At 40.3% G+C, this 12,566-nt stretch overlaps 2 protein-coding genes across 3 annotated transcripts in view; one reads left to right on the top strand and one right to left on the bottom strand.

Moving 5' to 3' along the window:
• Positions 1-12,566, bottom strand: part of CTNNA2 (catenin alpha 2) — a 1,036,033-nt gene that overhangs the window by 385,730 nt on the left and 637,737 nt on the right. The gene's annotated exons all lie outside the window — the stretch shown is intronic.
• Positions 113-4,084, top strand: LRRTM1 (leucine rich repeat transmembrane neuronal 1). Its single transcript, XM_019526189.1, has one exon. The coding sequence runs from the start codon at positions 975-977 to the stop codon at positions 2,538-2,540; it is 1,566 nt and encodes a 521-aa protein (XP_019381734.1). The 5' UTR covers positions 113-974; the 3' UTR covers positions 2,541-4,084.

The following is a 12,566-nucleotide window of genomic DNA, read 5'->3' as shown; positions in this document are numbered from 1 at the left end:
GGAGAGAAATGGAGAGATAGGCTTAAAGTATTTTCCATTTCATCAAAGAACATATATTACTTTACTGGTTCACTAAAATGTTGGTTTTATGCCCACCCCTTTTCAATCTGCCCATGTCTGAGATGCACAGTGCAGGCGTAGAATCATGAGTAGCCTACGACACTCAGTGAGCACTAGGTGCCTCTGCATGCTCTAGCAACATACTGCTCAGCTGAAGGGAAGGGATTCTCGCTGTCTCTCTCTCTGCTCTAAGCATCACCTAACAAGCAAACCGAACAAAGAATGGGAAATAAAGCTATCCTTAGCCGGTCAGTGAATGAATTTCTCTATGGAGTAAAGGTTGTGCCGGTCAATGGTCGTTTCCAATGATGGACATTAACCAGATTGTCAAATCCTGTGGAGTCGTTAGGAAAGAGTTTGGAGTTTTTTTCACGGCACAATATTAACCGCAGAGAAAAGGACAGAGGGAGAAGGAGAAGATCAAGCTCATGCACATAGTTCTGAAACTTGCAGGTCCTAGAAGTCAGCTAAAAAGCTAGCTGGACAACCCTTCAGCTCTTTGAGCAGAAGCAAAGTAAGACATTGTGAGCTTGCCAGCTTTGCACAACATTGAAAGGGACTGAATTTGTAGCACAGAGGGGTCTTTTTTAGCTCTGCATATAATTAGTCCAAACACAAAGGAAGCAACTGAATGGAGGTTGTCACTCTCTGGAAAAGGGTGGGTAAGACACTTTTTAATTAAATTCTTTCATGAAGAAAGATTTCTTTTCTTTGTTGCAGCATTTAACATGAACATAATCACTATCCTTTTACCTTTGAATGCCTGTGAACTTTAATGCTGCACAGCCTCTGCATGCTGTAAAGTGAAATGTTTGGCTCTGTGTCTTTTTTTTTCCCCTTTAAATAAAATATGATGTAGAATTTGAAAAAGATTCAATGGACATTCTCAAGCCTATTTGGAAATATTCTTGCTAATGGATTTCCTTCTTATTGGTCTCTGTTTAAACTGGCTGCTGAGGAAGCCCCCAGGGTTGATATTGTGTACGCTGGGTATCTTTTTTAAAATGCTTCCAGCCGTGAATAGTGGGTGTCCACAGCTATGTCGGTGTGAGGGCAGGCTTTTGTACTGTGAATCATTGAATCTTACAGAGATGCCTCGCAACCTGTCGGGCATGATGGGCTTGTCTCTGCGGTACAACAGCCTTTCAGAGCTGCATGATGGACAGTTCACAGGGTTAATGCAGCTCACGTGGCTCTATCTGGATCACAATCACATTTGCTCAGTGGAGGGGAATGCCTTTCAAAAATTGCGGAGAGTTAAAGAACTCACCCTGAGTTCCAACAAAATCACCCAACTGCCCAACACCACTTTCCGACCCATGCCAAACTTGCGCAGTGTGGATTTATCATATAATAACCTGCAGTCTTTGGAACCAGACCTGTTTCACGGACTGAGAAAGCTAACAACTTTGCACATGCGGTCAAACGCCATCAAGTTTGTGCCAGTGAGAATTTTCCAGGACTGTCGCAGTCTGAAGTTTCTAGACATAGGATACAATCAGTTGAAAAGCCTGGCTCGAAACTCTTTTGCAGGCTTGTTTAAACTCACTGAACTGCACCTCGAGCACAATGATTTGGTGAAGGTGAATTTTGCCCACTTTCCAAGGCTCATTTCACTGCATTCTCTCTGCCTCCGAAGGAATAAAGTCACTATAGTAGTTAATACCTTGGACTGGATATGGAAACTCGAGAAAATGGATCTCTCTGGCAATGAGATTGAATACATGGAGCCTCATGTTTTCGAAAGTGTACCTCACCTCCAATCACTGCAGCTGGACTCCAACCGGCTAACCTACATCGACCCGAGAATCCTCAACTCCTGGAAATCACTCACTAGCATCAGCCTTTCTGCAAACACCTGGGATTGCAGCCGCAACGTTTGCGCCTTGGCCTCCTGGCTGAGCAACTTTAAGGGGCGCTACGACAGCAACCTGCTCTGTGCCACCCCCGAGTATGCACAGGGCGAGGATGTTTTAGATGCAGTATATGCTTTTCACTTGTGCGAAGACGCAGCAGACCCAACAAGTGTTAACACCTTCTCGGCAGTAACAAACAACAGTGACCAAGTGCTGAGTTATAGCCCTGCCACGACAATATACGACGTGCAGGATACCGAAGGAGAAAGAACGACAGATGCCATAACCGTAACTATGCCCAGTGAAAACACTGAGAATGCTGTGCAGATTCACAAGGTGGTGACAGGGACCATGGCGCTGATTTTCTCTTTTCTCATAGTGGTTTTAGTGTTGTACGTGTCATGGAAGTGTTTCCCAGCCAGCCTAAGGCAACTAAGACAGTGCTTTGTGACACAGCGCAGAAAGCAGAAGCAGAAACAGACCATGCATCAAATGGCTGCCATGTCGGCCCAGGAGTATTATGTTGATTACAAACCCAACCACATTGAAGGAGCCCTGGTGATCATTAATGAATATGGATCTTGTTCCTGTCACCAGCAGCCAGCAAGGGAATGCGAGGTGTGATTTTCATTGGGGATCTAAACAGTGTGCAACCAAATAACAATGGGCAGAGAGACAGTTGGATGGGGGGTTTAATGTGCTTTTCTGATGATTTCTGATGCACTTCTTTGCTGAAATTGTACAAGGATCTGTCTAAAAAGACTTGATATTTTAGCTTTATTGTGTCTTAAAAATCTTCAGGACAGTCAATCTTGAAATTTCATATGGTAATTCTCCCTTTGAAGATCTGTCAATATTCAGGAATCTGAGAGTGTAAAAAAAAGGTACCAATTATTGATTTTTGTAAACTAAAAAACAAAAACAAAAACAAAAACAAAAAACAAACAAACCTGTTTAAAATAAAAAAAAATAGCATTTACAGTTTTTACAGACTGGTGTATATTACGTGAATTGCTCCCTGTATACAAAATGCAACAGTTTAACCTCTCTCCTCTTCGTATACAGTGTTGAAATGGGAAGGCTAGCAGCAAGGAAGCCACATAAAACAGAGCGAGTAACATTCACCAGCTGACTTCACATTGTAATTATGACACATTCACTTATATCATGATGCTGAAGATTAAAAAAAAAAAAAAAAAGCATGACACTGAAATTATATTTTTGTCAAATGCGCTACCTGTGACTGTGTATCACTAGAAGAAGGGGCCGATGCCCCTGAGAAAGGCTGAAGTCCCAACCGTGTCACTAGGGTAATATTTCTGAGGATTTTTAAAGACAGCTCACTTGGAAGTTGCTTTGAGAACCACAAAAATGCAGCATAGCTCATTAGTACGTTCCGTATCTAAATAAACCACATTGCAGTCTCCTAAAAATATATATATGTACTGAAACACTGCCTAAAAAAAAAAGTGCTACTTTATCATTTTCCTTGCAAAGAAATGTTTTAAGGGCTTTATTCTAAATCTCCTAGCATTTCCCACTTCCCTGCTCTTGTGCAATATGCTAAAAGCAAAGAACCCATTGTTGTGTGCACTGTAGAGCAGTGATGAAAGGACTGAGGAGGCAGCCATCCAATTTTCAGTAGTGAAAGCTCTGTGTGTTTCAAGAGTAAAATCTTGGGTGTAATACTGCAGCCACCTTAGGCAGAGGGAGATTAGAGCAGACTTGTGGTACCATAGCAAAGTTAGAAAATCCTGTTCTTGCTGTGAATGCCTAGCCTGTCATTCACATCCATTGCAGGGCATCTTTCACAAACAACCTCTCCTCCAAAAATATGTGCAGAGGGGGGAAAAAAAAAAAGTATATGATCCCTCCCCCACTAATTCTTGGCACGGACAGTACTGATAAGCACATACTTGTTTGTGCAGAGTCCCACTGCTGTTTTATTTTACTGCCCTTCTCTAAATGCTTGCTTTTCCTGTATTTGAGATTTTTCACGCCAGTATGTGACCAACCTACTGATTGCTCTTTAGAACAACTCCACTCGTGTCAATGAAAATGAGGCTGTTATGTTTTTTCTAGCATCCAGCAGTGCATCTTCTGAAATTTCCTTTATATAGCATACCATTCTAATAAACTGTTACACGTGAAGGATTTTGTAAAATTTATATACTTTGTACATATTTCTTCATGCTGGGCTTACCATCAACATCAGAAAATGCCCCAGAAGAAGCACATTCTTATATGGCAATTTAGGTGTTAAAAATGGGGTAGAGGTAGCATCACCCTTAACAGGCTAAACCACGCCTGTAAATGTAGACCAAGCATGAATCAATCCGTGTTGTTCGTGTTTGGAAAAAGTAGTTGATTATACCATCATCTTCATCTTAGCTAATCATTTCATAAATGATTTTTTTCTGTGTCAGATGAGCACCTCTTTGAGACAGCTCAAACTTACTTTTTTTTCTCCCTCTACTTGGGAAAATTTCACACTAAAAAAATCCACATCTCACACGAATGATATACAGGATGCTGTCATGTTGTAAGCACATTTTTTGATTTAGGGAGACTGCTCTTAGTGAAACCCAAGATATTCTGCATTGGCACAGGATTTTGGTTTTGTTGTGGGTTTTTTCTTTTTTGTCTTTACTGCAAATTTTAAACCTAACATGCAATACTTCTATTTTGAGGCATTTATAATCTGCCCACTGTTTCAATATTTGCTAACATCATTATAGCTAGTTTGTGACTCCTCGGTGTGTGCAAAAGTGCATTTCTCTTTCTGTGCCATGACGTGTCAAACCGGATCCTTTCACCACGGTAGCCAATGGCAAAACTCCCATTGACACCAGTGGCTCGGTATACATAAATGAGTCCAGCAGTGATGGTAACAGGAAAGCATCCCTTGCTTGTTGTCAAGTTTGCTCATTTTAAGAGGATATACTCCCTCAGAGTTAATTCAAGGCCACAATTTATATTCTTTACTCATGAAAACCACTGAGCGCAATGTGGGGTTTCCTAGGGAAGGGCTGAAGCATCTGGCTCTCAAACTTTGAACACTGCCACACATTCCTCAAATCCAAATGTAGCACCGTCATCCCACATACAGAGATCGGTTTAAACCAGTTACTGGAATGTGTCAAAGACTACACCAAGAATGCTAAGTGCTATCTATGTATGTAAAAACACATTCGACTGACTTGGCTTCCTCAGTGATCCCTGTTGCTATAAAAAAAGTGTTGGTATAATCATTTTTTTTTCTCCAGAGTTCATTTATGTGCTTGCTGTTTTGATCCCTGTAAAACCTATTGGAAAACGGTTGCAGACAAACATACATCCCGTGGTTGTATTTCTCTGTATTTTTAGCATGCGTGTCTGCTGCGTTTTCTTGCACACAAGTGACTGCACACTCCTCCAGAATTATTCAGGCTGTCTGTTGGTGTTAGCAGTATCCAATGAGGTTTTGAGAGACTTGAACAATTCCACCTTCGTGATTTATTCACCTTGCAGTTGCTTCATGCATCTTGCATTGACAGTTTAAGCAAACTAAAACCAGCAAATCTGAGTGTTAAAAGGTGCAGCACTTTTACAGCAAGAGTTAATCTCATTATTTACTGCTGCCATTTCCCCTAAAGAAGAGTAGTGACTACCAATGACTTGCTTCTCATAGCAGCATGATGGATGGTCTCACTATACGCAGGATGGCATTTATTAAACTTTCAAATATTGAAAAAGACCAACTTTACAAACTATCCCTTTCTAGAAAGACAAATGAGAGTCATACAATCACGAGACAAGTATGTCAGGCTCCCCAAAGGACACCTGTGTATATCCTTTCAGGGTTCCTACTAACTGCTATTATGGCCCCTTGCCATCACAGTGACGCTGTACCACACCACGGTGGTATTCTACAGACGGCTCACATTTGTTATGAAACTTAATGTGAGAAACACATGAATATTTCAATTGCAAAGACAAAGCATTTATTGTACTTCAATCCAGCTAACATCAATCCAGCTATTTCCATCCTGCTTCCAGGCAGCTTGCATTGGTGTGTTTCCACACTACTACATTTATAGCATACATACAGCAATTGCAGGAAAAAAAGCTCTTAACTCGTCTTCATACCTTTCAGGTATCAGATTTACCTAACTGTCCAGAAAGATGCCAGTGTTTCAACTGTGGGCCCCTTTTCTGAAATTGCTGACATGGCTATAAAAATATACTCCTGGGATAACTTTGACACACACTTTCTTATTTGGTAGATACTTTGGGGGAGGTCAAAGGGTTATAAATGCCCTTTTTATCTTCCACTCAGTAAAACTCAATCTCCCTTTGAACACCCAGGGAATTAGCAAAAGCTATTCTTTTCTGCATTTTCAACTAGAAGGCATGGTGGATGGCAAGCATGAAAACTACCTTTTATGAGGATTGTTAATACACAATCAGTGTTATGGATCCTTAATATAAAGTCTCTTGCTCCTAACATCAATGCACACTCACAGTGGACCCAGTAATGAAGGGACTGTTGCTGTGTATGCTCTGAATGTATATGAGGGATGAATTATTTTTCTTCCCCCCTCTTTATTCCTGTACTACTGCAAAAAAGTGATATGAAATCAGAGAATCCATGCTACTGTACTATATTCTGTTTTTGAGCTGAATATATAAATACAAAGAAATTCTGTCTTAAAACTGTAAACTCCATCCTTTACCCATTGAGCTTATTTACTGCAGGGGTCTATACAAAGTGGGTGATCTGTTATACCATATGTGCACCAAAATTTAGGCACTCAGCTTTAAAGTGATGATGAGACCCCAGATAGTACTCTCAATTTTCTTGCTTATGTCTGTTAAGGAAAGGTCATTAATGATACCTGAGCATACTATGTACAGTTTAATGCGTCTTGTAACATTTTATGGTCAGGGTACTGAGGGACCTTGAAATGCATATATTGGATCATTTTCTTCAGTTCTGATAAAAAAAAAAGCTTAGCATTTGCTTTCCAGATGTACTAAATTTGTTTCTTTTCCTTTTTTTCCCCTGGTCTCATTTTACTTTGGTAGCAAAAGGATTTACTGAATTAAGAAAAAGAACAGTTATATCAGATGGCATTCAGAAAAGCAAATGGGAAGCAGTATTTAATTAGCAAGCTTATTGCTAGTGCTAAAATGTATTCAAATTAAAAAAAAAGAAGAAGAAGGAGGAAATGAGGGAAAGGAGAAATAGACAAGACAAGGGGGAAAAAGACTGAAGTAAGGACTAAATCAGGTTAAAAGAAAACATGAAAAAGCAGGACTAGCAATGAATAATCCAAGGCTGAGGTGGGTGGATAAAGGAGAGTTATGCAGAACATGTCAGCAGAGATGAGAGGGCTCGGCTAAAAGAGGGTAGTATGGAAAACGTAGATTTCCTGTACAGCAGGATAGAAAGGAAGACTGGGGGGACATAATGAAAGGAAAGAGAAGACTAGGTGGGAAAGCAGAGAGGCTAAACAGGCATACAAGGTGAGTCAGATTTTTTTGCCCAATGGTTTCACATTTTGTGTTAAAGTCATGGCAGGCCAAACACAGGGATTCCAAGACTGTCCCCCAGGGACACACGCTGTATTATACACCCACCCACACGCATGTTCTTATATGTGTGTCCCATTTTTAGGGAGTCCAAACCAAGAAATATAACACTATTGCCTTTCTAGAACTGTGGTACCTGACTTCCATCATCATGAACCTCCTGGATCTTTGTTGGTTGGACTTCTTAGCTGTAGAGAACATCTAGACATTGAAATATTCATACCCCAAACAGTTTGTTTTCCCAGCACTTAAAACATCCTCATATTTGCAGGTAAGATTCAACAGTTCTTGGATGAACTGTATGCAGTATCTCTCACGTTCAGCAGCTGTGGTCACAACTATTACTACAAACATACTAGTTATTTTCCTGTGTATTGTTATCCATTGCTCTTTTAAGATTCTTGACCCCTCCAGACCCGCCTAGTGTCAACAGGTTTACCATCTCATTATTCTGGACATTCATGCATACCTTCCCAAGCCTGAATGTGGTTGGCAGTGGGGGAAATGCCAGTACTCTAAAAGGTTAACCTTTCAGACATGCAACACAATCACTCAGCTCTTAAAAGCAGCCATCTGGAGTATTCATTAAATAAAAATCAACCAATCCAAACCCTGCAAAGACCCATGTGGACTATCCATCAGACTTTGCTACAGCAGAAAGACATGATAAAGGAAATGGGGTGAGTGTTGTGCATTTCTCAAGTTGTCAAGAAAAATAAAATAAAAAGAGGATGCCCACAAAAAATAATGAAACAAAGCTACAATCTAGTTTGTGCTGGCAAGACCACAACTGTAATTGGGTGGGTGGCTGTGAGGATCCCAACTGAATGCTGAGGAGCACTGTAATTTTATTGCAACGTGTCTGCTTTCCAGTGAATGTGTTTGCGGGGAAATCTATATTACTCTGCAAGCAAGGCATTTCATTATTATTATTATTATAAAGATAATGCAACTTGCTGGCATTCAGACACAATTAATTAGTCCTTAGACCAATTGCTTTTCTTATGTTCCCTCTGCAGTCCTGATCATTCCTATCACTGTAATTTCAAAGTCAAGAAGAAAGTGGGAAAACAACATGGTGGGGAGGGATATACTTGAATGCAACACATTGCCATGAATGGATTCTGAGTCCAAATGTGTAGCAGCTATGCATAAGAGAGGTAAAGAACCAACGTTTACTTTACAGAAATATATGTGAGTCTCAGTGCTTCTGGAAAAGAGGGATGACTGGCAGTGGTCCAAGCTAGGACTACTGTCCAGATCCTAGCCATGCAAAGCAGGTAGCACCAAGGCAGGTGTAGGGCTATGCAGTTGTGACCGTTTCCATCTGCCACATAAATCAAGAGATGAATCCCAGAAACTGAAAGTGGCAGGTGAGTACCAAGCTGCAGTGTTATCTAGTCTCCATCTTTAAAGCAGATGATTTTATCTTATGATTGGGTGGCATCATTAGTCGTACAACCTGTATCTCCAACTGCTACACTTTTTGCTCTGCTCCTCTCACGGCATGTCATTCTCCTTTCTAGTAACTGCTAGTAGCTATTGCAGCACTTTAATAAAGGACCTCATCTTGTTTGTTGAATAACGTCTCTGATAAGAAATATGCCCAAGTGTATTAAATGGACGGTGGAAAGGGTAATCCAGTTAAGGTATTCATGGCAGCCAAAAAAAAGACTCATTGTAGCATACACTCTGGTGCTCTGATGGTTAGCAAGTGGTGCAGGCAGACAACTTGCTAATAGATGTGGGATTCGGATTAGAAACAGTTTTATGAAGCACAGACCTTCCTTCTGTTTGTTTTAAGCCTGCTCTATTTTTATTTCCCCTGTTTTTTTTCCCCTCTGTATTTTCATTCCCAGAAATTATGAAGCAGCGTGAGAATCAAAAAGGGGGGCGGGGGATCTGAAAATCCAACACTAAACTGCAAGAATAGTGCCCAGTTATTGGATTCCAGAGGTTTTTATTCTTTCAGCAGCTGCCAGCTCTTTGAAGCACATCTGCTATCAATGGTTCCTGTTTGCAAGACTAGAGCTAAAGTAAGCCCTCTAGAGTAAACCTGAATCTGTCTCTGTAGTTCAATACTTCTGCTGACAGTTTGGCTCGCTAAGAGAGACTCTGGTAAATATTAAAGAATGTTAATAAAAATGAGATAAAACACCTAGGGATTTGCTTTTTTAAAAAAAAATCTTGGCTCGCTACTAAAGTTTATCTTGACAGAAAATTTACTTCTCTGATCCAGATCATTTCCCAAAGCAATTTTCCAACAGCAAACATAAAATTGAGGCTGCTGCTAAAAGGTTCTCAATCCTGTGCTAAAGAGGCCACTGAATGTCAAATGTGTACCTCAACTTCATGTAAATGTCATACTGTATTGGACAGCGTTGCTTTCCTCCAGCAGCCGCAGCAGCTCAAATCCAGGATCTCAAACCTTAATACGAGGCATTTCTGCTTCCCGTATAAGTCACCACTGTAACAGCGGCCTGTACTATTCGTTGAAGTGTTTTGATGACATTTGGATTAGCTCACTGCAGAATGATAACGGTCCAATACATTGCATGCATTTTTGAAAAACGTGATTTTATGTCAATAGGGGAAGGAATGCCAAAGGAGCCATAGTGCAGCGTAAACTAGTCCAAAAAGGCCAGAAAACTGGCAAAGATGACAGAAATATAATATGTCTCCTATTCCTATTAGAAGATGAAAAGGTAAGAGGAAGACCTCATCCCCCAAAGATTACTTAACCCAAAAACATAAGGAAATGGTACAGAAAAGGTAATGGATAGCAGGAATTAACGTGACCCTACTTATACGGGAAAACCAAACAAAGCGCATTTGTGGGACTGCTCAGACTTGTAGCAGTTTGTGCAAATCCATACTGGATTCGCCGCTAACAGGTAAACTATGCAAAGCAATACTGAGGAAGTAAATTCGCTTGAGACGGTTGACTGACAGAAGTGGACGATGCCCCCAGCTGATTAGCCATCCCAAAAAAGTTGCAGAACATGATAGGTGTCCATTAAGGGGATGGCACACATCAAGGGACTTGACATCCACCCAAACACAGCATTAAAAGCAGAAAGCAATCAGTATTGGCACGGAGGAAACCACAATTCCTTGAGGTCAGCCCTAAGGACCTAACTTATATTTTCCTACTTTTAAAAAACCGTAGAACTACCCTGTTCCAATCTGTCCGATGCAGAAGGTTGTGTCTTCATGCTATTTAATATACATGTAATAAGACCAGAATTTGCTTCCTGCAAGATAAAATACTGGTACTCTAATGTAGACACCTACTGTGTTTCTTCTGAAGTCATGCCCACACATTCCTTTATTTATTTTCTTGATTACGGCAATTTATAGGACCAAAAAAGGAGATATATATTAAGGGGATTATGGTGTGCCAGGAATGAAGGCATACTAAGGTTAACAGGGCTGCTGCAAGCTAATGGCTCTCTAATACCCAATAATGTCATACAAATAGGACTGTCCATGCATGAGAGGAAAAAAAAAAGCAGCCATTGTACTTGACGACTAGTAAAAACAGGTTTGGCAGGGGAGGGAAGCTCGTAGGGAAATTAAGAGAAAGCTCACATGGGGAAAGGATAATAGAAATAGGTTATTTGAAGTTGAACTATAAAGGGATTTATGTTGTTTGGTGGCTTGCAACCCTGTGGAGCTGCCCCGTTTCTACATCGTCGGACACTTCTTAGGGGTATTGTGTCATAAAACACAGCTGACCTAATCTGATGAACAGCTGAGCCGTCTCCACCCCAAACGGTGGAGCTTTTATTAGATTCTTTTTAGGAAAGTATTAGGGCATATCCTTAAAACTTCATCCTAATTTACTTTTTTTTTGTAATGCTTTCTTTTTTTTCTGGTTTTGTTTTCTTGTTTCATAGACCAACCTGGCTCTAACATGTCACTGTTCATTAGCAGTGTAGAAACCGATACCGCAGCTGTTAATGACAATTCCCAACTGAAGATCTGAGTGAATAAGCCCAGGATGACCAACCCTAATATGTATCTTCAAATTCAAATCTATCCCAGACCCCTTCAGTCCAAGGAATAAATATGAGGCACTGTCAGCAATTTGGGTATCAGAAAAAGAGGATTTAAAATGAACAAATAGTTTTGCAGAGTGACAACTACCTAAGGCCCACACAGCATATATAAAAACCATTCTAAATAGACATGAATAAATTGCCTAACTTAATGGAAAATATGCAACCTTGCACTACAATTAGCTATAGTGCCAACAGACAGAAAAATAGCACCTGTTCTTTTTATGCAAGCAGCGTAGCGATTGGTAAAAGAAACTCTAATATATTTGAACTTAAAAAAACCCAAACTTTTGATAAGGTCCATCAGGAGAAGCCGTTTATGAAATGAAATAGTCATTAAGTGAGAGGTAGCATACTGCCATAGATTAAAAAGCAGTCCAAGAGCAAGAATAAACAGTTTCAAACACAGCAAACAAGATTAACAGTGAACCACCCCAAAGTTCAGTGTTAGGACCGGTGTTGTTTAGTATTCCTGTCAATGATCTGGAAAGGAGAATGACTAGAAAAGTGGTACAACTTTTAAGTGACAAAATATTCAGGTTAGTTCAAAGCAGTAAAAACTGCAATCATTTGTAAAGAGGCTTTAACAAGGCAGGGGAATGGGTAAAACTATCACCGTTCAGTGTTGTCAAATGCAATGTCACATGCACACGGGAGGGAGTAAGGACATTTTATGTATCCACTCTACTGACTTTTAAATTATTAGTAATAGTTCTATAAAAGGACCTGTGCATCATTTTGTAAAGCTCAATGAAACCCCTGGTCAGCGTGGTCAAAATAAGGGTAACAACATTTAAAGATGCACAGATAACTTAAAATATATTATAATGCTTGTATGTGTCGGTGGTATGTCCTCACTGTAATACTGTCTTCAGGTCTGCTCCTCCCATCTCAGAAAAGAAGATAACAGATGGGGTTAAGCTACTGGTGACTAAAATGATAAGAGACAGGGAAAGTTTCTATATAGAGAGAGGCTGGAGAGAGAAAGACGTGGCAGGAGAGAATTAGAGGGTGC

This window comes from Gavialis gangeticus, unplaced genomic scaffold (genome assembly GCF_001723915.1).
Source record: "Gavialis gangeticus isolate Ggan-Ray unplaced genomic scaffold, GavGan_comp1, whole genome shotgun sequence".
NCBI classification, from domain to species: Eukaryota; Metazoa; Chordata; order Crocodylia; family Gavialidae; genus Gavialis; species Gavialis gangeticus.
Note: the sequence above shows the minus strand (reverse complement) of the source record. Positions and strands in the feature narration are given on the sequence as shown.

Coding starts and splice junctions, on each gene's coding strand:
- LRRTM1 (XM_019526189.1), top strand. CDS start 975: ATGGATTTCCTTCTTATTGGTCTCTGTTTAAACTGGCTGCTGAGGAAG.